Source organism: Chiloscyllium plagiosum, chromosome 7 (genome assembly GCF_004010195.1).
Source record: "Chiloscyllium plagiosum isolate BGI_BamShark_2017 chromosome 7, ASM401019v2, whole genome shotgun sequence".
In the NCBI taxonomy this organism is placed as follows: domain Eukaryota; kingdom Metazoa; phylum Chordata; class Chondrichthyes; order Orectolobiformes; family Hemiscylliidae; genus Chiloscyllium; species Chiloscyllium plagiosum.
Window position 1 is genome coordinate 32211269 of NC_057716.1, and position 27028 is coordinate 32238296.

Here is a 27028-nt window from a genome sequence, read left to right on the forward strand (position 1 = left end):
GTCCTGGATGCATTTCAAGAATTCTGCTCCATCTAAACCTTTCACACTATGACAGCCCCTAAGGTTGGGGAACTTGAAATCCCCTTCTATCACAATCGTGTTACTTTTGCACTTTCCTGAAGGTTAAAGGGAGACCAGGGAGTTTCCCCAGAGAGACATGCAAATACAGAGAGAAGTGCCTCACCTAATGGAACAACCACAGAGCAGCACAGCTGGGACTACCTGCGGGCAGTAGTGTCCCAAAGGATATGGCACAGGTAAGGGGGCCAACCATTCCCCAAAGTAACAGAACAGAAAAAGTTAGTAACCCTGAGGTTACGTTGCATTTGTAACTGTTACAAGAGGAGTTTAAGTCCAGATAAAATACAATCTAACACAGATCCCAGTCATCTGGTGAGTGCCTACCAGAGCATTAATATATTAGAGGGTAGCAAGGAGTAGTCAGTTCAGAAGGCAAGACTTGAAGATTCCAGAGTTGAACACTGACTCCCAGACACTGGAATCTTAATCATAAATGCCCAGTTAATACTTTTAAGCAAGGTATAGTGGAGGAATCTTACCACCCTTGTTGGGAAATCTAAAGAAATCTGAAAGCATTCATCAGATTGCATTGCACAAATAATTCATGACTTGGATGTGGAAGAATCCCAAGCAATAAACCAAACTTCCTATCAACTTATCATCCTTGGTCCTGGAATGAGGAGGCAGGGCTTGGGATAGTGATATCCTGAAATTGTCAAATTTGCAGTGAGACATCCCTTCTCCAGTGTTCAATGCTTCTCTCTATGAAGGCCAACATACCATTTGCCTTCTTTACTATCTGCTTCATCTGTGTGCTTACCTTCAGCAACTGATGTACAAGGACACCCAAGTCACATAAGCCCTGTCTCAATTTAGAGCCAGATAGTAATCTGCCTTTGTTAGTTTGCTAAAGGAAGGTTGGATAACCCCACATTTATCCATGTTACATGCATGCAGTTTTCCACTCACTTAACCCATCCAAATCATCCAGCTTTGTGTCATTTTCAAATTTGGTGATATTACTTTTCGTTCATTCATCTAAATCACTAAGATATATTGTGAATAGCTCGGGTCCTAGCACTGATCTCTGCAGTGCCCTACTAGTCACTACCTGCCATTTGTAAAATGTCCTGCTTATTCCTACTCTTTGCTTCCCGCATGCTAAGCAGTTTTCTATCAATTTCAATGGACTACTCCAAATTCCATGTGCTTTAATTTTACATGCTAATCTTTTATGTGAAACTTTGTCAAAAGCATTCTGAACCACATCCACTAGCTCCCCCTCACAAATTCTACTAATTACATTCACAAAGAATTCCAGGAGCTTTATCAAGCAGGATTCCTCTTTTGTCAATTCATGCTGACTCTGTATGAAACAAAAACAGAAATTTCTGAAGAAACTCAGCAGGTTTGGCTGCATCTAGGAGAGAAAGCAGAATTAATGTTTCAAATCCAGTGACCCTTCTTCAAAAGCAAAAGAAGTTCTGAAGAAAGGTCACTGGAACTGGAATGTTAATTTTGCTTTCTCTCCATAGATGCTGGAGTTTATCCAACAATTTCTGTCATTGTTTCTGATTTCCAGATCCCCGATTGTTTTGTTTTTCTGATTGTGTCCAATCCTGCCCCTGCTTTCCAAGTGATCTGCCATTAAATCCTTTCTAATGAACTCTAAGGTTTGTCCCACTACTGACATCAGGCTCGCTGGTCTATATTAATTTTATTTTCCCATTTTATTCTCTATCTTCCTTTTTAAACATGGGGGCTTACATTAGCTCCTCTCCAATCTCTAGGAACTGTTCCAGAGTCTTGGAAGATGACCACTAATGCATCGACTATTTCTAGGGCCATTCTTTAACTACTCTGGGATGTAGTTATGAGGCCCTGGGGATTTATCGGCCCTCAACCTTATCAATTTCCCCAAAACCATTTCCTTACTACTACTGATTTCCTTCATTTCTCCCTCTTATTAAACAGCGTTCCCTATCATTTCAGTATGTGATTTTAGTCCTCCTTTGTGAACACGGAACCAAAGTATGAATTTAGTTGGTCAGCCACTTCTTTGTTCCCCATTACAAATTTCCCTACTTCTGACTGTAAGGGATAAGCATTGGTTTACATCAATCTTCTTCTCTTCACATATCTACAGGAAATCGGTATGTGCCCCTCAAGCTTACTGTCTATTTTCCCCTTCTTAATCAGTCCCTTTGTCTTAATATTGTGTGCAGCTTTGGTCTCCTTTTCTGAGGAAGGATGCTTTTGCCCAGAAGGGAATGCAGTGAAGATTTACCAGGCTAAATCCAGGGATAGCGGGACTGAAGTGTGAGGAGAGATTGACTGGGTTGGGATTGTTTTTGCTGGAGTTCGGCAAATCAGGAGGGATCTCTTTGAGACTTATAAAATTCCCACAGGGCTAGACATGGTAGATACAGGGAGGATGTTACTGATGGTGGGTGTGTCCAGAACCAGGGGTCGCTGCCTGAGGATGCAGTTTAGATCATTTAGGGTGGGGATAAGAAGACATTTCTCCACCCAAAGAGTGGTAAGCCTGTGGAATTCATTACCACAGGAAGCAGTTGATGCCAAAACATTGAATGTATTCAAGAGGCAGCTAGACATAACACTTGGGCCGAATGGGATCCAAGGTTATGGGGAGAAAGCAGGATTAGGCTTTTGACAATCAGTCATGATCATGGTGAATGAGGAGCAGCCCCGAAGGGCCAAATGGCCTCCTCCTGCTCCTATCTTCTGTTACCTCTGCTGAATTCTAAATTGCTTCCACTCCTCAGGTCTGCTGCTTTTTTCTGGCCAATTTGTATATCTCTTCCTTTAATCTAATATTATTTCTAATTTCCCTTGCAAGTCATGTATCAACCACCTTTCCTGTTTTACTTTTATATCAGACAAAAATGAACAATTGTTGCAGTTCACCCATGCACTCTTTGATTGTTTGCAATTCTTTTCCACTGTCGTCATTTTCAGTAATGATCCCCAATATATTTTTGATTTCTCTGCCTATTACTTTTCTTATTCCCCTTTCTATCTTTTTGTCCTTGTCCTTGTCCTTGGTTCCCCTTTTCCTGCCTCATTGCATAAATTCCCATCCCCATGTCATTTTAGGGTTTAAAGCCTCCCCAATCACTTCAGCAAATACTCAGCTTGGACACCCATCCCACTCCTGCCCAAGTATAACCCATTCAGCCTATTATGGTGCCGGTTGTGCTGGTCCCCTAGAACTGGTCCAAATGTCCCAGGAATCTGAAATCCTCCCCTCATACCATCTTTTCGCCATGCATTCAACTCATATACCCTGTTATTTCTACTCTGACAAACACGAGACAGTGGTAGCAATCCCGAGATCACCACCTTTGAGGTCCTACTTTTCAACTTACTTCCCAATTCCCTATATTCTGTTATTCTGTTTTAGGGCCTCATCCCTTTTTTTTAAACAGTGTATCATCTATACCAATCTGTACCCCAACCACTCACTGTTTTCAGGCTCCTCCTTCAGAATGTCCTATAGCCACTCTGAGGCATCCTCAACCCAAGCACCAAGGAGACAACATACATCCCAATGAGTGAGACAGGATAAAAGCAATAATCAGCTAGTCTACCTACAGAGAGACCAATGGCAGAGCAACCTGTCACAAAACATATCTTGATGGGTGTGCAGGGAATGAACCACATTAGATGAATAGGTTTGGTGAATATTCCTAGACTTTAAAAGTAAAACAGTAACATTTGTGATCTCCAGTGTTTACCTTCGCTTCTTTTTCTTAAAAATAAAGCCGGTTAAGTAGAAGATTAATCTTGTTTTTTTTAATATAATTATAATGAAGTTTAAAGAGCAGAGAATCTTGAATAAATTAATTAAAAATGAAATCAAGTATGATTGAGATGGTAGAACAAGTGATATGTTACTGTTGCAGCATGTGGAAGCTGCTGGACCCCAACGTGGTCCACAGCAAGTACATCTGTAATCAATATTTGCGGCTCGAGGAACTTTGGATCCGGGTTGAGTTGGAATCTGAGTCGCAGACATTGTGCTACAACATGGAAGGGACAAGTTACTTGGACACTTTGCTCCAGAGGGTGGTGACACCCTTCAAATGAGATAATTCAAAACAGATCTGGGATCAGGGACATTGTAGTGTGATTGTAGGTGAGGCTGATATGAGGACCCAGGGGTTGCACTTGAGGAGCTTCAACGCCTGTAATTATCCAGTAGTTACAACATTCTCACAAGCTGTGTGAATGAGAGTGAGGACTGAAGAGCAGACTTGCAAAGTGACCATGACAGTATGATTAGGGTAATAGCTACTGACCTCTGCAGCTGTGAGCAGGAGTCATAGAATCATATAGAGTGGAAACAGACCCTTCTGTCCTACCAGTCCATGCTGACCCTAATCACAACTTAAACTAGTCACCTACATACTCTTGGCTCATATCCCTCCAAACATTTCTTATTGAGGTACTATTCAAATGTCATTTAAATGCTGTAACTGTCCCTGCGTCCATCACTTCCTCTGGAAGTTCATTCCACACACGAACCACTCTCTGTGTAAAAATGTTGCCCCTCATGACTTTCATAAATCTTTCTCCTCTCACCTTAAAAGTATGCCCCCTAGTCTTGAAACCCCCAAACCTAAGGAAAAGACACCTGTCATTTCCCTTAGCTATACCCCTCATGGTTTTATAAACCTCTATAAGGTCACCCCTCACCTCCTACGCTCCAGTGAAAAAAATCCTAGCTTATTCAGCCTCTCCTTACAACTCAAACCTTCCATTCCCAGCAACATTTCAGTAAATCCTTTATGAACCCTGTCAAGTTTAATAACTGGACACAGTACTCCAACATCCTGTACAACCTCAACATATTGCCCCAACCCCTATACTCAAAGATCTGAACAATGAAGGCAACATGTTAAAAGCCTTCATAACCACTATGTCTACATGTGACGCAAATTTCAAAGAATTATGTACATGAACCACTAGGTGTCCCTGTTCTACAGCATTAGCCAAGGCCATACTTTTAATTGTGTAAGTTTTACGAAATAACCCTTGGTTGTTTTACCAAAATGCAATACCTTGCATTTATCTAAATTAAACTCCATCTGCCACTCTCCAGCTCATTGATCCAATTCATCAAGATTTCTTTGTAATCTTAGATATCCTTCTTCACTGATCACCACAGCACCGATTTTGGTGTCAAACACAAACTTACCAACCATGTCTTCTCCATTTTCAAGTAAATCGTTTATATAAATGACAAACAAAAGATAACCCAGCACCAATCCGTGTGAAACACCACTGGTCACAGACCTCCAGTCCAAGAAAAAACCCTCCACTACCACTCTCTGTCTCCTCCCATTAAGCCAATTTTGTATCCAATTGGCAAGTCCGCTCTGAATCCACTGTGATCTAACTTTACTAATTAGTCTGCCATGTAGAATCTCATTAAAGGCTTTACTAAAAGCCCAAGTAAACAATGTCCACCACTCTTCCTAAGGTTGTGTTGCCAGCCTGGGTAAAGGACACCTCCCCAGGGCTGAAGGAAAATTTGGAGAAGGTGGAGAGGGATCCAACGTGAGTCATCCACATTTTAACAATAACACTGGTTTCACTAGAAAGGAGATTCTACTGTAAAATTTAAAAAGTCTGTGCATTGGTGGTAGTATATTAGCATGGTTAGAAGAATGGCTAACTAATAGAAGATGGTGTGTCCTTAAAAAAAAGGACATTTACAGTAATTAATGTTGGGTCACAATTATTTATAATATATATTAATAATGATTTGGATGAGGAAAGTGAATATACTACAGCCAAGTTTGTGGATGACACTAAAACAGGAGGAAGGCAAGTGGAAGGATAACAGAGAGACTGCAGAGGGATATAGATAGGTTAAATGAGTGGACAAATACTTGACAGATAGAATATAACATTGAAAAATGAAACATCATTGTAGCTTGGCAGGAAGAATAGAAGAGTTGACTGTTATTTAAATGGAGAAAGACTGCACAACACTGCAACACAGAGGGATCGCGTCCTTGTGCATTGATCTCAAACAGCAAGCAAATTCAGTAGGTAACAGTAAAGTTAATGTGAATGTTGGCCTTTAGTTTAAAGGGAATGGAATGCAAGTATATTGAAGATTTATTAACACTAGACACAGCATTTGTTAGATCTCACCTAGAACATTACAAAGAGTTTTGGTAGCTTTACCCAAGGAATACTAGCTCTGGAGGCAGTTCACTGAAGGTTCACTATGTTGATCCTGAGTATGGAGGGATTTTCTTGAGATGTTGAGTAGTTTGAGCCTGTACTCACTGGAGTTTACAGGAAGAGATGCAGCCTTAATGAAACATACAAGAATTTTAGAAGACATTACAGGGTAGAAGTAGAAAGGACATTGCCCTTTGTGGGAAATTCAGTGAAAAGAGGGCATAACCTCAGAAAAAGAGATTGCACTTTTAAGACAAGGATGGGCTGGAATTTCTTTTTTCAGAGAGTATTGAATCTATGGAATTCCTTGCCAAAGAGAGCTGTAGATGCTGGGTCATCAAGTACATTCAAGGCTAAGACAGACAAATTTTTAATCAGTAAGGGAATCAGTGTTTACAGGGAAAAGGCAAGAAAGAAGAGTTAAGGATTATCAGATCAACCATGATCTCATTGAAAGATACAGCGAACTCGATGTGTTGAATGACCTACATCTGCTCCTATGCCTTACGTCCTTATGGTCTAGCATTGACACCACAGAAGAGCCATCTCCAGTAGAAGAGAAGCTAGCCATTGTGCCTTGGCATTCAGTGGCAATACCATCACTGACAACTTTGTGAGGGTTACCACTGACCAGAAACTGAGCAGAACTAGCCATAGTGTAGTTATAAGAGCAGGTCAGAGGCTTAGAATCCTACTGTGAATAATTTACAAGACACAAGTCAGGATAGAATATTCTCCACTTGCCCGACTGTGAGCACCTCCAACAACACTCAAGAAGCGTGACACCTTCTACGATAAAAAAAGCCTGTTTGATTGGCACCACATCTGCAAGCATCCAGTCCTTCCATCACCAATGGTCAGTAGCAGCAGTGTGTACCATCTACAAGATGAACTACAAAAATTTACCTAAGATACTCAGACAATACCTCCCAACTTAATGACTACTCCATCTAGAAGGACAAGGGCAGCAGATATATCAGAACACCACCACCTCCAGGTTTCCTCTGAGCTACACACCATTCTGACTTTGAAATATACTGCCTTTCCTTCACTGTCCCTGGGCAAAGTCCTGGAGCTCCCTCCCTCATGGCATTGAGAGTCTACCCACAGATGGACTGCAGGGGTTCAAGAAAACAACTCACCACTACCTAGTCAAGGGCAACGAGGGATGGGAAATATTCACTAGCCTAACCAGGATGCCCACATCCTATGACTGAATAAAGAAAATACTAACTTCATTCTATTCCTCAATCTCCTTCCAGTTTCTTGTTCCTAGTGTGCAATATTCTTAAATCCTTCCAATCCTCAGGTTTGTTACAGTTTTGGTAACTTTATAGTCACTTCGATTTAATTCTAAACCATCCTTAATCCTTTGTTAGCCAATAACTCCATGCAACCACCAAAATGGGAAAAGGCATTTTTCTTTTCCATCTGGTAATCTCACCTGTTGACATTTGGTTTCCATAAACCTGTGCTAATGCTGCATTGTGGGAAAGCAATGCATTTTGGAATAAACGCTGAACTGTTGGGTGGCAATGTAAATACACCAGTTCAGACACCTGAACAATTATCAGATGTCTTTGCCCGAACCCCTGGAATCTCCTACCTAAACCTCAGTATCTCTCCACCAAACCGCTCTCTCCACCTTTACAATGCTCCTTAAACATAGCATCTTGGCCAAGTTCCAATTATTCGACTTAATGGTTGAAATCATCAGATCTCAGGAACATTAGTGATGGGCAAGTGAAAAAATGCACAGCGGACTCCTTCAGAATCCCTAATGGTCACACATGCTGCAATTGCCCAGAAATGTGAACATTTCGACGGGGTGATTCCCTGATATCTGTGAGCCTTCATCAAAGTCTTCAATCTTGAATCCAGGGAGAACACTTCAATACATGGAATGTAACTGGACACCTACTCTGCCTCTGGAACTGTTTGGCAGTTTAACTCAGAGCTTTCCAAACTGTGAATTTTGACTGCCAGTGGGGTCACAAGCTCCAATGACATCCGTGGTTCACTGACCAAGTATTAGCTGTTTATAATCTTGCAGTTTGTTAAATAGTGAATATGGCTTATCTGAATCATAGAATCCCTACAGTGTGGAAACAGGCCATATGGCGCAACGAGTCCACACCAACCTTCCGAACAGTATCCCACCCAGACCAATACCCCTACCCTATTACTCTACACTTCCCCTGGCCAATTCACCTAACCTGCACATCTTTGGACTGTGGGAGGAAACCAGAGCACCCGGAGGAAACCCACGCAGACACGGGGAGAATGTGCAAACTCCATACAGACAGTCGCCCAAAGCTAGAATCGAATCTAGGTCCCTGGTCTAGGTGAGGCAGCAGTGCTAACCACTGAGCCACCGTGCCACTTGAGCTACTTGATGTTGCAGGCCTGAATCCTGACCAAAAAATGCTCTTGGGAAGCTAGGGATTTTTTTATATTTAAAATCCATGTGGATTAAGCGGTGATTATCTCCCATCTCTTATAGATCTCTATCCCCCTCTTGTACCCCCCTTAGTTCTTAGACATTCCCCACATAGCCACCATCCCACCAAAACATATACTGCTCTTACAGGTAACTTCCCCAAATCTCCACTGCTCTCACAGGCATTTTCTCTCTTCCCACAGGTGTTGTTTCTCCAATCCTAAATCTCACAGGCATCTTCTGCACCCCATCTTCTCACAGACACATACTCCACCACTCTGCTCTCACAGGTATGACGTCTTGATGACTTTCAAGCACCAAACTGGGGCCATGAAGAGAAAATGTTTGGGAAGCATTTTAATACTTGTACTGAATCGGAAATCAGTTAATGCAACTCAGCTAGCACCACCTACTGTATCAAGCCCAGTACCTACCTACTCCACCTCCACCCCCACAAATCAACTGCCCTTTTGATTAGACTCCACTATACCAGTCAACATACCCAAGTAAACCTCCAACCATCCCGCACTGGACCTGACTAGCCCACCAACCACCCAACTACTGGGCTACCCGCACAATCCTGTACTGAGTTCCCCTGAGCACCCTTGAGTTCCCAACTCCTGGCTCCTCCTTTACTGATCCACCACTTACAAAATTCATCCAGTTACTGACTTACCCTGTTTCTGAAAAGACGGGATCTAGAAAAAATCTGTAACAATATAAATACAACAGCTACTATTGTGAAAGAGGGATGTCCTGCATTCTTCAAGCTTTGCTTGCACCTTTTCCTGGACTGGCTGTACTGACTTGAAGCTTCAGTTTGGATCAGAAGATACAACTGAAACTATAAAGGGGTCAGGTTGAGGAAATATTCTTACACTGTAGCAATGCACTCAGCACCGATGCTGACCACAAGTTCTAACCTAATATTCCGCATATGGATCTTTGCCAAACACCATCTGATAACTGGTCTAATCGGTACCTTGGAATTTTTACTACATTAAAGGTGCTGTATAAATGCAATCTTTTGTGGAACAGAAAGAGCCTGTGAAACAGGCTAATTGGTGGATCAGACTACTCAACCTCTCTCCTGAATTTGCTTCAAATCCAACCTCTTTCAGTCATCCCAGCGACTCAGATAAACTTGCAGCTAAGCCTTCACTAGTGTAAAAATAGGTGTCACAACCTGTTAACTCACAAAAAAAGAAACTGTCTCATCAAGAGATCCAATTCGAGAGGGGTTTCTGTAAGAGTTCAAAGCACGATGGTCCTTGGATCAATCATCATCGCTATTGATATCCTTCACAAAGATCAACTGACCTGGAAACTTTGGAAGCCCCGAGGCAGCTCAATCGAAAATGGGATTGTTGCACTACACAGTCGCTCTGGGATGTTTGCACCAAACGGATCCTAGTCAGAAAATGAAAAGGAGCAGTGAGTTTAAGTAATGCAGAGAGTAGTGCTTACATTGCAAGCTGGAAGGATGAGGGGTGACTCTTTGTGTTGTTTTCAATAGGAAGTTGAGTACATTCCTAACTTCAGAAAAGATCAAATCACTTAGAAGCTAAGTATCTCATCACCACATGATATCCTGGACTGGCTTTAATAGAATTGATTTGAGGATTTTTCCCTTCTTGATGGCCCTGAGATTTGTACTGTTTTTTATGCCTATCCTGGAGATTACATGGCAGTGGGATAGAGGAGGAAGGAAGTATTCACTCACAATGTTTCATTCATCATAGAGTGCAGGGGTGGCTGGATTCATCAGCTGGTCTTTGCCTGACCTTCAAATTTGTCTTTTGGGTGTCATATGTTTGAATTTTTGCATGTTCTCATTTATATGCAGGTATACCTACTTGCCCATTTTGATAGGTTCAGCATAAATCAATCAAATACTTCAGACATACATTCTCCCCATGTATGCGTGGGTTTCCTCCAGGTGTTCCTGTTTCCTCCCATAGTCCAAAGATGTACAGGTCAGGTGAATTGGCCGTGCTAAATTGCCCATAGTGTTCAGAGATGTGTAGGCTAGATGCATTAGTCAGGGGAAATACAGAGCAATAGAGTAAGGGAATAGATCTGGATGGGACACTCTTTGGAGGGTTGGTATAGACTTAATGGGTCAAATGGTTTGTTTCCACATTGTAGGTATTCTATGAAATACCACAGACAGAGACACAATGCACGATGCCTTCCGCACCCCACAGATCTCATGCCCTAAGTTGTCTTGGACGTTTCTGAGGTAGCAAAAATCAATGGCTGAAAGTACTTTCACAATAACATACCATGGCCTCTTTGAACCCATTCCTTTCACACCTTCACCAAAGCTTAACAAACTAATGTGGCGAATTCCAAAATTAGAGAAGAGTCCACAGCAGGTCTGCAGTGGATTGGGACATGAAGGGGTTCAGAACGTGATGAGGTTCTCTCTTTAGTAACTTTTGTTCGTGGGACCAAGGAGAAGGAAAGGTCTTTCTGAGCCCCATGAGGACCACTTAAGTCTCATGTTGTTTCAGCTTCCTCCATCCAACCACCCCCATCATTCCCCTTCTCATGACCATCCCAACATCCTCTTCCCACGTCCCGCATATCACCAGCCATGGAATACGTATATCTTGCCTCCTTGCCAAACAGTTGCTGAAATCTCTGCCACACTTGTAGGTAGAACTTGTAGAAGAAACTGATAGTCAATGTCCTGCGGTACCGCACACTCCCTCCAGGTGCTGAGTCAGGGAGTGAAATATCATCAAGCAGCAGCTCACAGGCCTGACGCAGCAGATTCTCATCCCAGGATCTGTTTCAGGAATGAAGAGGTTACAGGTTACACGTTACACACTCAGAATCTGAGCAATTGTGAAATCTACAGACAATCATTGGCAGCCCACAGCCGAGCTATCTAGATTGTGTGCATGAACAAGTGCCATAGCAATTTGCGAAGACAACAATGATTTATGCTTTGATAAGACTAGATTCTGGGTGATACTGGTGATAAATATAGGTGCTACTCCAAATTTATGAAAACTGGACGTAAACTTGAATTCAAATTGCTACTAGAGAGATAAGTGTAGCTGTTTAGATCTGGCTTCTGTGCATCTCAAATTAAATATAAACCAAGAAGGAGGAAGCCAACACAGCTACAACGCCCTGGTAAACTGGTCAAAAAACTAAGGGGAATGAAATATATCAAGTGGACAAATTTTACTTTGTGGCCTGTCATTGAAAAGTGGTCTCCAGCTTAACTACATGAATATTCTGAATATTTTCAGGCTTACCGGTTAGTTAGCTCCTTGCTGCATCTCTTTGCAAATACGGTGGTGGGGCCCACTCCTCCAAAGAACATCCTCAGGTCAGCAATGACATTTGTCTCATCTTTGAATACGACCTGCATTCCTGCATTCACCATGGAGAAGGCATTTTGCCGACGGGGGGCCTGGCGAAATGCCAACACAAACTGCCACTGCAAAAAAGGTGAGATATAACCAACTTATTTTGTGAGTTTTTCTGTATTTCAGAAAAAGACGAGGCACATATGGGGGCCATTCAGCCCCTGGTGCTGGTGCCAACTCACGAAAAGAGCAATACCATCAGTCCCACTCCATGATTCCAATCCCAGAGCTCAGTAAATGTTTCCAGTTCAAACACTGACCCATTTCCCGTTTGAAAATTACCATTTAAATGCTTCCATTACCATTTCAAATAGGACATTCCAGACTCTTCAGATAATAAAAATTTTATGTCACACCTGGTTCTTTTGCCAAGTATCTGAAATCCTTTGGTTAACAGCCATTCTGCCAGTAGAAACAGTTTCTCACCGACTCTGTTGAAATAGTTCATCATTTTGAATACCTCTAATAAATTACACCGTACCCTCTCTAATCTGAGGAGAACAATGCCAATTCTGACAGTCTCTCCATATCCCTAAAGTGTGTTGTCCAGAATTGGCCAAATTACTGCAGTTTAATTAAGGCCTGACCAATGCTCTGAAAAGGTTTAGCATTTATCCTACCATCTCTCTTCCTTCTGAAATGATTGACCGATTCTAAATTGAAGATACTGGCAACTCACATTAGAACATAGAACATTGAACATTACAGCGCAGTACAGGCCCTTCAGACCTTGATGCTGTGCCAACCTGTGGAATCAATCTGAAGCCCATCTATATGCCTATCCAATGACCATTTAAATGCCCTTAAAGTTGGCAAGTCTACTACTGTTACATGCAGTGCGTTCCACTTCCCTACTACTCTCTGAGTAAAGTAACTACCTGTGACATCTGTCCTATATCTATCACCCCTCAATTTAAGGCTACGTCCCCTCGTGGTAACCATTGCCATCTGAGGAAAAAAGGCTCTCACTGTCCACCCTATCTAACCCTCTGATCATCTTTTCTGTCTCAATTAAGTCACCTCTCAACCCTTATCTCTCTAACAATAATAGCCTCAAATCCCTCAGCCCTTTCTCGTAAGACCTTCCCTCCATACCAGGCAACATCCCAGTAAATTTCCTCTGCACCCTTTCCAAAGCCTCCACATCCTTCCTATAATGAGGTGACCAGAACTGTATGCAATACTCCAAATGTAGTGCACCAGAGTTTTGTATAGCTGCAACATGATCTCATGGTTCTGAAACTCAATCCCTCTTCTAATGAAAGCTAACACACTGTATGCCTTTATAACAATCCTATCAACCTGGGTGGCAACTTTCAAGGAATTATGTGCATGGACATCGAGATCTCTCTGCTCATCTACACTACCAAGAATCTTCCCATTAGCCCAGTACTCTGTATTCCTGTTACTCCTTCCAAAGTGAATCACCCCACGCTTTTCCATATTAAACTCGGTTTGCCATCTCTCAGTCCAGCACTGCAGCTTATCTATGTCTACCTGTGACCTACAACATCTTTCGTCACTATCCATAATTCTACCGACCTCAGTCTCACCTGCAAATTTACTAACCCATCCTTCTACACCCTCATCCAGGTCATTTATAAAAATTACTAAACAACAGTGGATCCAAAATCCTTGCAGTACCCCACTAACTGAACTCCGGGATGAATTTTTCCCATCAACCACCACCCTCTGTCTTCTTTCAGCTAGCCAATTTCTGATCCAAACCGCTAAATCACCCTCAATCCCATGCCTCCATATTTTGTGCTATAGCCTACCATGGGGAACTTTTCCTGTAGACAACGATGACTTAAAGATCAAAGCCAAAGGCCCTGGCTTCCCAGAGAATCCTAGAATTAATCTCATCTGGCCTTATTTATCTATTTTTCCAGAATTGCTAACGCTTCCTCTTTATGCACCTCAATCCCATCTAGACCAGTAGACTATATCTCAGTATTCTCCTCGACCACATTGTCTTTGTCTTTTTAGCATGAACCTATTCAATTGGGGGAAGGGATAACACGAAACAAACACAGAGAATGCTGGAGAAACTTAGCAGGTCTGGCAGCATCTGTGGAGAGAAAATCAGAGTTAACCTTTTGAATCCGATATGACTGTACTTCAGAACTGATAATATGCTTAATACCAGATAAAATGCAAATGTTGTTGATGAAGAACCAAGTCCCATCAAATGCCACATAGTCCTGGTTGAAACAAAGCCAGCAAGAATTACTTCTCCTTGACGTCCCTGATTTGCTCATTCATAAGCCAATCTGATGCTATACTGGTAGCATCTTCATAGAGTCATAGAGATGTACAGCACTGAAACAGACCCTTTGGCCCAACTTGTCCATGCTGACCAGATATCCGAACCCAATCTAGTCCCACCTGCCAGCCTGCCAGCACCTGGCCTATAACTCTCCAAACCCTTCCTATTCATATACCCATCCAGATGCCTTTTAAATGTTGCAATTGTACTAGCCTCCACCACTTCCTCTGGCAGCTCATTCCATACACGTACCACCCTCTGCATGAAAACGTTGCCCCTGAGGTTTCTTTTATATCTTTCCCCTCTCACCCTAAACCCTATGCCCTCTAGTTCTGGACCCCCCCACCCCAGGGAAAAGGCTTTGTCGATTTATCCCATCCATGTCCCTCATGATTTTATAAACCTCTATAAGGTCACCTCTCAGCCTCCGACGCTCCAGGGAAAACACCCTAGCCTATCCAGCCTCTCCCTACAAATCCTCCAACCCTGGCAACATCCTTGTAAATCTTTTCTGAACCCTTTCAAGTTTCACAACATCTTTCCGATAGGAAGGAGACCAGAATTGCCAGCAATATTCTAAACGTGGCCGAACCAATGTCCTGTACAGCTGCAACATGACCTCCCAACTCCTGTACTCAATTCTCTGGCCAATAAAGGAAAGCATACCAAATGCCTTCTTCACTATCCTATCTACCTGCGACTCCCCTTTCAAGGAGCTATGAACCTGCACTCCAAGGTCTCTTTGTTCAGCAACTTTCCCTAGGACCTTACCATTAAGTGGATAAGTCCTGCTAAGATTTGCTTTCACAAAATGCAAACATCAGCACAGAAAGCTGTGATTGGTCCAAAACTGAGCCTGAACATCATCAAAGCCAGTGTGTTGGCACATGTCATCATTTCACTGGCAACTGGTCTGACACAATGATCATAGAGATGGGGCTTTTGCAAAGATGGTTAAAATAACAAAATTAATCAAAATGCTTTTAATTACCAGTCCAGGAAATTGCTGGAGTTTCTTGAACAATGACAAGCTTGAGGCCTATGTCATTCATTGGTGACTATTTCCATAAGAGCATCTTACATTGGGCTCCCTACCAAGATATATGACAAGCGGACCATCGAAATTTAGCACTCCCCCACTGCTAATCAGTAACCTTTGTCCTGGCTTTATATCCTGAATGCAGAGGTAATCCATCCCAAATGTCTTTTCAAGCAACTTACTTGGTCTCAATATTTCTTTGTGACTTCAAATGGAACTCCTGCCTTTTCCTGCGTTGCTAACACTACCTCCATGAAGTTCATTTTCTCTCACATGACAGACACAACTCTGTAGCTCTTTATAAAACTTAGGTCCATCTGAGGTTTGAACTCTGCTCTCAAACCCAGGCAGCCTCTTCAAATTCCTCTTACTGTTTCCTATATGTGAAGGATTATTAATGCAACCGCTCCCAGAAGTTGAGTTGTCCGTGTTAATATTAAACAGTGATTATAAGTCTCACATTTAACCTATTCTGTTATTTAAAATCTGGTCAGCTAGGTTTTCTGGAATTCCAGAAATCCAGTAGCTCAGGTAAATCAAGGGGAGCTTCAGGTCAAAGGTTAAGTGTCTTCCCATTACTGTAAGAGGGTTCAGAATGCACATTCCAGGATCAGGCCATGTTTGTCACCTTAGATCAGATCACAGTATTCCCCATGTTCAAGCATCTAGATGCCATGCAAGATTTCAGACCATTCCCTGCCCTCCCATTACAGTAGTAGCAGGTTCTTGGCTTGTCCCTTTGGCTAGCAGCTTGTTCCAGAGTGCTCCATGCCTTACAGGAACATACCTGTCAATGAGGATGACTTCCAGACAGAGATCCCTGTACAGAATAAAGACCTTCAGACTCCAATGTATGGAGGGACAGGCTTCCTGAGAAACACCTTCTCCTCCTGACTTAAGAAATCTAATCAGTCTCAAAATTGAGGTCTGTGTTTCCCAAAACTTTGAAACTACAGAACTCTCCATCTCCTACTGTTTTCTGTTCCGCAACAATCCCCAGACTTTTAAAAGGCAATCTTAGCAGGACCCATAAATACTTACAGTCATCAGTTTTCAACCTTCATCTCATTCCCACTAAATTGCTGACTCCCTTCTGGCCCTCATGCCTACCTGACAATTGTAAATAATTTGTGCACAGTTTCTCTCTCTCTCCTTTTTGAAACCACTGTCATTACCCTTCCCTCAGGAAATCCATCCTTGGACCATCTATCCTAACAACTACTGCCCTATCTCTTAACATCCTTTCCTTGAAAGTGTTGTCACCCGGAACTGTTGTCAGAGTCTATCATCTCAGCCCTCGCATATCTATCAGAATGTTTGCAGAACAGTGTCCTACACCCAAATATCTTCAGTAATAACCTTCCCTTTTATCATAAAGTCAGAAGTGAGGATGTTCACTGATGATTGCATAACATTTGGCACCATTCATATTTCTCCAGCAGTCCATCTTGGGTTGATAAGTAGCAAGTAACATTAATGCTACAAGTGCCAGGCCTTGACTATCTCCAACAAGACTGAATCCAACCATCACCTTTGATATTTAACAGCATAGCTATTACTAAATACCCTGCTATCAGCACCTTGAGCAGAAACTCAGCAGAACCATGTAATTAAATACTGTGCCAAGAAGAGCAGGTCAGTGTTTGAGAATTCTGTGGCAGGTAATTTTTCTCCTGCCTCCTGACAACCTGTCCTCTATCTACAAAGTGCAAGTCAGGAGTCATAGAATCATCATAGAATCCCTACAAAGTGGAAGCTGACCATTCGGCCCTCAAGTCCACACCAATCTTCCAAACAGCATCAATACTGGACTCAATCCCCTACCCGTGTAATCCTACATTTCCCATGGCTAACCAACCTAGCCTGCACACCCCTGGATGCTATGGGCAATTTTTCTAGCAAAGCCAATCCAGCTAACCTGCACATCTTTGGACAGTGGGAGGAAACCGGAGCACCCAGAGGAAATCCACACAGACACAAGGAGAACATGCAAGCTCCACACAGATGATTCTCTGGCACTATGAGGCAGCAGTGCTACCCACTGAGCCAACGCGCTGCCCTTGTGTGATGGAATACTCTCCATTTGTTTGGATTAATCTATCTTGAACAACACTCAAGAAGCTTGACAATATCCAGGACAAAGCAGGCCATTTGATCGGCATCACATCTAACATCCAGTGCATAATGGCAGCAATGTGTACTGTTTAAAAGATGATCTGCAACAAGTCACCAATGCTCCTTAGATAGCATTTTCAAAATGTATTACCTCCACCACAGAGAAGACCAAAGGTAACAGATCCAGAACCCTTCCAAGCCACACATCAAACTGACTTAGAAATATATCACGCTCCTTCGCTGTCACTGGGTGCCTTCAAAACTCTGTTGGCCGTATTCTAATGCCATGTTCAATTCACTCATCACCCACATGTTCCTGGCATTGGTGACTGTTCAACTTTCCAAGAATTCTGACACTGACCATTTGTACATACCACTATCACGAACAGCAATGTTTTGAGTGTTTTAAGGACTGTGATCTGGGTTTTCTTCCTTCCCTCAATCTTCTGCCTCTAACTTGCTGATTTAACAGTGGTCCTCGAACCTGCTTTAAAACCAAGCTGATCGACAATCCTCCTAATATCTCAATTTCTGTCTGTTTAGGTCTCGGCAAAATGCCTTTGGATGTTTTTCCCTGTGGAAGGTACCACATAAATGCAAATTGGTGTTGTGTCCTTTTGCCATGAGCTTTAGTGACAAACTAAAATCCAGGCTACTTTTAGCATGGAGCCCTTCCAACTTGCCACTCTATCTTCAAATTGATTGGTCCCTCTCACCCATCAAGGGATAAATGTGTAGAATCATTCATCAGTGACACTGATTTTCACAGCTGACTTTTCAGCACACTTTCTGATCACACCAATTACTTCTTCAATGACCTACCTTTCTGGAATACGGTATGAAGACTGACAGCAATAATTCTTCTGGCCTCAGTGATGTTTTAGCAAAACCAACGAAGAAATTTTCATCTAAATGGATTTCTCTTCTTCCTCCTGTTGGAAGCAATAAAAGTTAACATCTGTACCCCTATTACATTGGAAAAAAATTGTTCTGTCTTTCCCAAATATTCCGATAAGTATTCCTGTGAAAAACAGCTCAGCCAAGCATAAACTGATTTATACCCATAAAGTGTTGAGTCACTCACAGTTATGAAACAATCAGATTCTGCCCTGTGACTCAAAACAGTAATGTGATAATGATCTGTTAACTTGTTTTAGTGATGCTGATTGATGGAGAAAGTATTGTCCAGGACACTGCAGCGAGCTCACCCACTCTTCCACAGAATATATACTGCAGGAACAGCCCAACCACTCTCTGCTAATTTTACACTATATGAACCACTCCGTACTGTGCAGAATCTTTTATCCCCACTGTTCACAACTGCTCAGATCGTGAAGCAAAATGAGCTCATATGTAGCAAGGCCTGGACAAAATCCATAATTAGGCTGATTAATGACAAGTAACATGCTAGGCAATGACTAGCTCAGACAAGAGGAACCATCTCCCTTATATTCAATGAATGTCTCACTACAATAACGTTTTCACTCATTCATGGATAAGGCTTTGCTGGCAAGGCTAGCATTTATTGCCCATCCCCAATTTCCCAGAGGACAATGAGAGTCAACCACATTGCTGTTGGTCCAGAGTCAGACCTGGTAAGATTAGATTAGATTAGATTAGATACCTACAGTGTGGAAACAGACCCTTTGGCCCAACAAGTCCACACCGACCCTCCGAAGAGCAACCTACCCAGACCCATTCCCCTACATTTACCCTTGGCTAATCCACCTAACACTACAGGCAATTTAGCATGGCCAATTCATCTAACCTGCACATCTTTGGACTGTGGGAGTAAACCGGAGCATCCAGAGGAAACCCACGCAGACACGGGGAGAATGTGCAAACTCCACACAGACAGTTGCCTGAGGTGGGAATTGAACCCGGGTCCCTGGCACTGGGAGGCAGCAGTTGTAACCACTGAGCCACCGTGCCGTAAGGAATTGCAAGGATGGAAGTTTCCTTCCCTAAAGGTCATTACTGAACTAAATGTGTTTTTCCCAATGGTAGGCAGTGATTTCATGGTCACTGAGTTTAAATCCAGATTTTTATTCAATTGAAATTCCACCACCTGCCAGGGTTCAAACTCAGTCCCCAGTGTCTCCAGATGAATAGTCTAACAATAATACCACCAGGCCATTGCCTCCCTGACATCCTGGGGGTCACAATTAACCAGAAAGTGAACTGAGCCAGCCATATAAATAATGCATTAATAAGAGACTCTCAGAAGCTAAGAATTCTGTGGTGAGGAATTAGTCTCATCTCTACAAAGCTTGTCCACTATACAAAAGGCAAAAGTCACCTATGTGATGCAGTACTCTTCAATTGCCTGGATCAGTGCAGCTCCAATGACAATGAAGAAGCTCGTCACGATATAAGTCAAAGCAGCTCATTTGATTAGCACTCCATCCAACATCTTCAACATTTACTCGCTTCCACCAACACACAGTGGCAACAGTGCTCCCCATCTACTAGCTGCGCTGCAGTAATTGATCAAGGTGCCTTTGACTTTCTGAAGATGTATAAAATTATGTGTAAAGATAGCGTAGACAGGAGGAAACCTTTTTCCTTTGAGAGAGTGATCAATGACCAAGGGGCATAGACTTTTCCCCAAAGGATGATGGGAATCTGGAACTCACTGCCTGTGAGAGTAGTACAGGCCAAAACCCTCACACTTGTCATGCCAATGCAAACAAGACTATGGGCCAGGTGCTGAAAAATGAGTTTAGAATACTTTGGTGATTGTTTTTGACCAGCGCAGACACAATGGGCTGAAGGGCCATTTTCTGTGTTGTAAATTTTTATGACAGCACTTTCCAAGCCTGTAGCCTTGAATATCTAGAAAGACCAAGGCAGCAGAAAATATCATCATCTGCAATTTCTCCTCAAAGCCACTCATCATCCTGACTTCCTGATGAAGATCTTATGCTCAAAACATCAACTCTCCTGAAACATTGACTCTCCTGCTCCTCGGATGCTGCCTGACCTGCTGTGCATTTCCAGCACCACACTTTTTGACTCTAATCTCCAGCATCTGCAGTCCTCACTTTTTTCTCCTGACTTCATAATGGGCAATGAAAGACCAGCTACACCCATACTGCACGAACAAATAACTAAAAAGAGTCCAATTATAAGGACAAATTGCTTGGATTAGGATCATAAATCCTTGTTTACCATAACTGAGGTATGATCTAACTGAGATGTTAAAAACGAGTACAGGGCAGATAGAGTTCGGAACAAGGTGGGAGGGGTCGAATCTTAAAATTCAAGTTATAGTGTTGTGGTGTACTGTCAACTGATATTTCTGCACATAGTGTAAGTTTGTAAATGTGTTTCCTCAAAAACTGATGAGACTGGGAGTCAACTGAAAATTACAAAAATGAATCAAGTGAATATAGAGCAGAATTACAAACCAGTTATAATCTAATTCATTGCCAGCAGAATATGCACAGGGCACAAATAACCAATTCATGTTTCTGTTATTATCACTGTAAAAGTGATAATCCAGAACTCTGAACACCTACCTTTTGATGCCAATTCGAGGACACATTTGCTTGCTGCTAGAATGGGATTCAGATCAGATGTGGGGGCTCCACTCACAATGTTACCTCCAAGTGACTAGAATATCAATAGGGGGGAGTTACAGTGTGTAATACATTTCTTATCTTTAACATTTTTGTTGGTTTTCCTGCCCCATGTTGTTAAACCTATCAATATCCAAATCCTGTAGTATGCATCCTTCTTACAATTATCTGACAGCTAGATATTAAGGCTCACTTCAAATTTCTGATTGATGTATATAGGCCAATATGTTACCTCCAGTTTACTAAGACTGATGAAATTAAAATCTACCTCTGAGTCTCCCATTTCCCAAATAAGTCCTTTTCTATTTAGGTTCAGAACCTATGCATTCCCTATCTGTTCTGCTGAATGGTTCAGGGACATGGTGGAAGGAGTGACAGGAAAAAGGATTCCACTGTCAAAGGATGAAGAGGGATTAACAATCTGGTGGGCAGAGGGCAAACATCTCCTCACTTCTTTTTTGGAAATAGAACTCAAATCCTAATCTTTCCAGAATGTAAAGGGCCTTTATGTGAGAATTGATATTAAATGCAACAAAGAAAGGCTCCAGCATAGTCACCAACTCCTGCAAAATCCCTCTATTCTCAATACAGAATAAACAGGATCCATGAAATTCTGATCTGGAGGAAATTAAAGGAAACCTCAGAGTTAGTTCTATGTACCAAGTTGTTCTGTGTTATATGATTAGATATTTGCACCCTCTCAGTACTAACTGTTTCCTTCACAGTAAGAATTGTAATCTTGGTTACAAAGGATTTTGTTTTCAAGTTCAGTGATAACTGCTTTAATGGCTAGTGAGTAGATGTGTTCCAATAGTCACGTAATGTAATTTGACCTGTCCTGGTCTCAAAACATGAAATTAATGCAATGGCAGCATTGCATGTTCATAATTCAAAAAAATACCTATTGAGATTTCAGTTTCTTTCCATATTGATTTCTTTCCACACTCATTTCATGCAAGCTGCCTTAACTGGGAAGACTGAAGCCAGAAAAAAATCCAAATTGTGGGTCATTAATTCTATAAATTAAAAAAATGTTTACAAATTTTATCAACTGCCTTCTCCCAATTCAACTAAGTTCACTGCTCAACTATGACATTTTCTGTTCTCCTCATCACCTCAATGAGTTAGATTTGCATTGATATTGTAAAAATGAAACAATAGCATTTAACCTACCGTACAATCAAGCCCTCGACTGAGACCATCACTTTACTCCAAAGAGCAGTACTGACTACATCCATTGTTTCGAGCACACAGTTCAGGACTAGCTACATACCGCCATATTTCGAATCTGTTCTCCACCCAAAACACAGAGCTGTCCTACAAGTGCTCGGAAGATTTCAGTTTTCTCTGATGTGATCTCTGCATTGGCTTTTTCCAAGATGTTCTTCACATGGCCTAGACTGCAAGCAGCACCAAGTCTTAGACCTACCAGGTAAAGAAATCAAAGGGACTGATAAGCTTAAGAAATTAAATCTTAAAAACGACATTGTTGACCATTTTACTGGGGAAGATTTGATTTGATTTACTACTGTCACATGTACCAAGGTACAATGAAAAGTGTTATTTTACATGTTTTGTAGGCAGAGTGTACTATACAAGTGCAAAGGGTGACAAACGGGGTGCAGGATACAATGTTACAGGTGGAGAGATATTAATATTAATCAATATTAATAAGAGATCCATTCAATAGTCTGCTAACAACAGGAAAGTTGTTCTTGAATCTGTTCTTACATGTATGCAAACTTCTGCCCAACAGAAGAGGGTGGAAGAGAGTATAAACGGGTGGAAGATGTCTTTGATTATGTTGGTTGCTTTTCCAATGCAACTGGAATAGTTCACATCGCGCTCTCCCATCCTCTTGTAAACGTAAACCCATCTAGTTGCAGGCAAGGCTAAAGACTCTTGCTTATTATTTATAATAATGGTGGGAATCACTTGTATCCATTGAAATTTTCCAGGGCAATTAGGAAATGGCAATGAATGCTATGCTCACAACACATGAGTGAATTGAAAAAAAAAGACATAAGAAAATTTATAGTGCTGAATCAGATTATTTGGTCAACCTACCCAGGCCACTGGTCAAAATTTATCCAGCATCATTCTACCTTCCTGCAGCAGATGCATAACCATGTAGCTCACAGATATTCAAATACTTTTTAATTGTGTTGAGAGACACATATACGAGTCGCCCACAGTAGCTGCTGAGTCTGTTGTTTTTTAATCTTTCATGGGATAGGAGTGTTTTAGCGGGCAACCTGTGGCTAACGTCTTCCAAGACTGTGTTAATGATCGAGAATAGATGGATAAGCAGAAATTGGATGGTTTGTATTTTTCTTGTTTTTGTTGGATGGGACATACTTGGACAATTTTCCATGATAATTTTACCAAATAGTTGCTAGTGTTGTAGCTGTCATGGAACAATGTGGCTAGGGGTGTGACAAGTTGTGGAGCACAGGTCTTCAGTATTATTATCAGAATGTTGTCAGGGTCTTTTCAGTATCCAATACCTTCATAATCACGTGAAATGAATTGAATTGGCTGAAGACTGGCATCTGTGATGCTCAGGATCTCAGGAGGAGACTGAGATGGATAATCTACTCAGCACTTCTCGTTGTAGATGCTTGCAAAGTCTTCTCATGTGGAGATCCCATTGTTGAACTGGGGTGGACAAAGTCAGAAGTTATGGTCCAATCAGTTTATTTGAAATCACAAGCTTCACTTGACAAAGGAGCAATGCTCCGAAAGCTCGTGATTTCAAATAAACCCATTGGACTATAATCTGGTGTCATCTGACTTCTGACCTTGCAATTACTTCAACCTTATCTTTTACAGTGATGTTCTAGCTTCCTCTGTCACTGAGTCATAGACCCTTCGGTCCAACTAGTCAATGCTGACCAGCTATCCCAACCTAATCTAATCCCACTTGCCAGCATCTGGCCCATATCCCTCTAAACCCTTCTGATTCATATGCCCATCCAGATGCCTTTCAAAAGTTGCAATTGTACCAGCATCCACCACTTCCTCTGGCAGCTCATTCCATTCACATACTACTCTCTGCATTAAAACGTTGTCCCTTAGGTCTCTTTCATACTTTTTCCCTCTCACCCTAAACCCTCTAGCTCTGGACTCCCCCACCCCAGGGAAAAAGACTTTGTCTATTTATCCTATCCATGTCCCTCATGATTTTATAGACCTCTGTAAGGTCACCCCTCAGCCTCCAACGCTCCAGGGAAAACAGCCCCAGCCTAATCAACCTCTCCCTATAGCTTAGACCCTCCAACCCTGGCAACATCCTTGTAAATCTTTTCTGAACTCTTTCAAGGTTCACCATATCTTTCTGATAGGAAGGAGACCAGAATTGCAAGCAATATTCCAAATGTGGGGATAATTGTGGAGTCCCCTCCTGCTATTAGTTCTTAAGAACTGTCCACCACCGTCCATGATTGGATGTGGAACAACTGCAGAGCTTAAATATAATCTGATCATTTAGCGGTTGCTCTGCTCTATCATTAATTGTGTATGCTACTTGACATGCAAGTAGTCCTATGTTGGAGATTCACAAGATTGACACCTCACTGTTTGCTATGCCCTCACACACTCTTCATTCTAGCAGCATGGATTATCTGACATGGTGGTAATGATACAGTTATTGACATAGCTGGCCATGAGCTGAGATTGTGGGTACTATATTTCTGTCACTGCTGGTGGCCTACAGAACCTCGCAGATGCCCATTCTTGAGTTGTTGGATCTTTATGAAGATTAACCTATTCAGCACAATGGTAATTTCAAACAACATGATGGAAGAATGTGTTCAATGTGAAGGCAGGACTCTGTTTCCACATGGACAGTTCAATGTGGTCACCCTTACCAATACCATTATGGACTGATTTACCTGCTTTAAGCAGATTGACGAGGACAAAGTAAAATATGATTTTCTCTCTTGTTAGTTTCCTCACCACCTCCTGCAGAGACAGTCTATCAGCTGAGGTGGGAATTGAACCCATGCTGTTGATATTATTCTGCATTACAAACGAGCCATCAACTGAGCTAACCAACCTCCATGTTAAGCAGCAATCATACTATAATGATAGCACTGTGTCAAATTGAACCCACACACAGAAAACCTTTTCCAACTCAGAGAAATAGGCAATTTGTTTATTTTTTTCCCCCAAATCTTAGAGGACTGGAGTTAAATCACTTCATATGTTGATAGTTGAAACAGACTCCATCCACTCTTTAAAAGCATTCATGTTGACTCAAAGTTTGTAACTCACACACTCCAGTGAAAATGGAGCCTGTTTGAACTTAGTACAGAGTTCAAATTGTCCTGCTGAGCTTAGTTTTGTGATCAGCTCCCTTTACCTTTCCAGCTAGAATAGGCTCTGTCAGAAATGAAAGTGGGACTTCTGGCTTTGAATTCCCCACACCATTATGCATCAGTTATTGAGTCCACAAAAACTGAGGCCCTCATCTGAATTCCAATTGTCTCTCACTTAAGTGTAAGTAATTCGGTGGCAGTAGATGAGTGACCACCATTGAGCTGGGCAGAGCTTGGGTTGGCTGTAAAGGGAATATCAGTAAGTTGGGGTGTTATAGTTGTCATTAGCAGTTGGTTGAATTACTCAAATATGTAAATGTGGATCAAATAGAATGGTGATGCCTCATCTGGTAGAATAGTCCTCATTATCCTGGGCCACAGGTTTTAAAAAAAGCAGTGAAGCCGTATCTACAAGGGTGGGAAAAGACATATGGGAGGTGGGGGTGGCGTGGGAGGGTGGTTGGATTGTGAGAATTGGTTATAAAAGATGAAAACTCACCCTCTTCCGTGAACTGTACAGAGTGGAGCTCAGAAACATTGGCAGGATGGATAATCACGGGGTAAAAAGCACCTTTAAACTTCATATTAGGACCTAGCAGAAAACAAAATAAAAACCTTAGATGCAACTAACGATACTGAAGATCTACGACCAGGTGACACAATGGTAATTATCACCCAGGTTCAAGTCATAGAACCAAAGAATGCTTGTGGCACAGAAAGAGTCTATTCAGGCCATCATGTCAGTGACAGCTCTCTGCAAGATTGGCTCAACAAGTGTCTATCCCCTACATTTTAAATGTGTAACTTTGCAGTTTGTTCCTTTTCAGATATTGGTCAATTACTTTATAAAAGCCACAAATGAACCTCCCTTTACCACAGTCTCAGACTATACTTTCCAGATTCTAACCACTCACTGTGTGGAAAAAAAGTCAGAGTTTCTTCTCCTTGCACTGTGGCTTACAGGAGACCAGAAAATGATGGAATTGCTCAGCAGTCGAGGCAGCATTGAAGGAGAATGAAAAACAGAGTTAACATTTCAGATTGGTTATCCTTCACCAGAACTGAGAAATGTTCAGTTTTAAGAAAGTGAAAGGGGGAGGGTGGAAAACGAACACAAGGGAGATCTGTGATGGTGTTGGAACATTGTTATCTCCAGGATAATTGAAATGATGTGGAAACTTGGAAAAAAATTAGTAATCCTCATTGCCCAACAGAACAATCATTGATGGGAGAGCTGCAAAAAGCAACCAAATGGACGAAAATGTCAGTATTAAATACCATCTGAATTGATAATTTTTCAAATTATGCAGAGAGAACAGAGGCAAGATTAGAGTGGTGATGGAAAAGTACAGCTGGTCAGGCAGCATCCAAAGAGCAGGAAAATCGATGTTTCGGGCAAAAGCCCTTCATCAGGAATGAAGGGCTTTCAGAGAGAACAGCCAATTGTAAGATTTAAGAATCATGTGGTGGAAAATAGCCACTCATATAGAATTATCTCTTGTTCCTCATTGCTCCAAATGGGCTTAGAGACAGCACAGAGTATTAAATAGCAGTAAGGAACTATTTTTCTGGCCCCCAGTGGTGGCTTTGAAGGTGGGGAGCTGCCCTGGAATGGCACCCCAATGCATTCTCATTGTCA

General features: G+C 41.9%; 1 protein-coding gene across 1 annotated transcript in view; it reads right to left on the minus strand.

The window, feature by feature from the left end:
- LOC122551442 (aldehyde oxidase 2-like) overlaps window positions 1-27028 on the minus strand; it is a 109311-nt gene that overhangs the window by 69647 nt on the left and 12636 nt on the right. The window contains exons 5-11 of the mRNA XM_043693363.1: window positions 25889-25981; window positions 22344-22495; window positions 21011-21104; window positions 18312-18421; window positions 11953-12137; window positions 11300-11474; window positions 10001-10090 (exon numbers count right to left, since the gene is read on the minus strand). Of these exons, the coding sequence (XP_043549298.1) occupies window positions 10001-10090; window positions 11300-11474; window positions 11953-12137; window positions 18312-18421; window positions 21011-21104; window positions 22344-22495; window positions 25889-25981 (899 nt within the window). The remainder of the gene's footprint in view (window positions 1-10000; window positions 10091-11299; window positions 11475-11952; window positions 12138-18311; window positions 18422-21010; window positions 21105-22343; window positions 22496-25888; window positions 25982-27028) is intronic.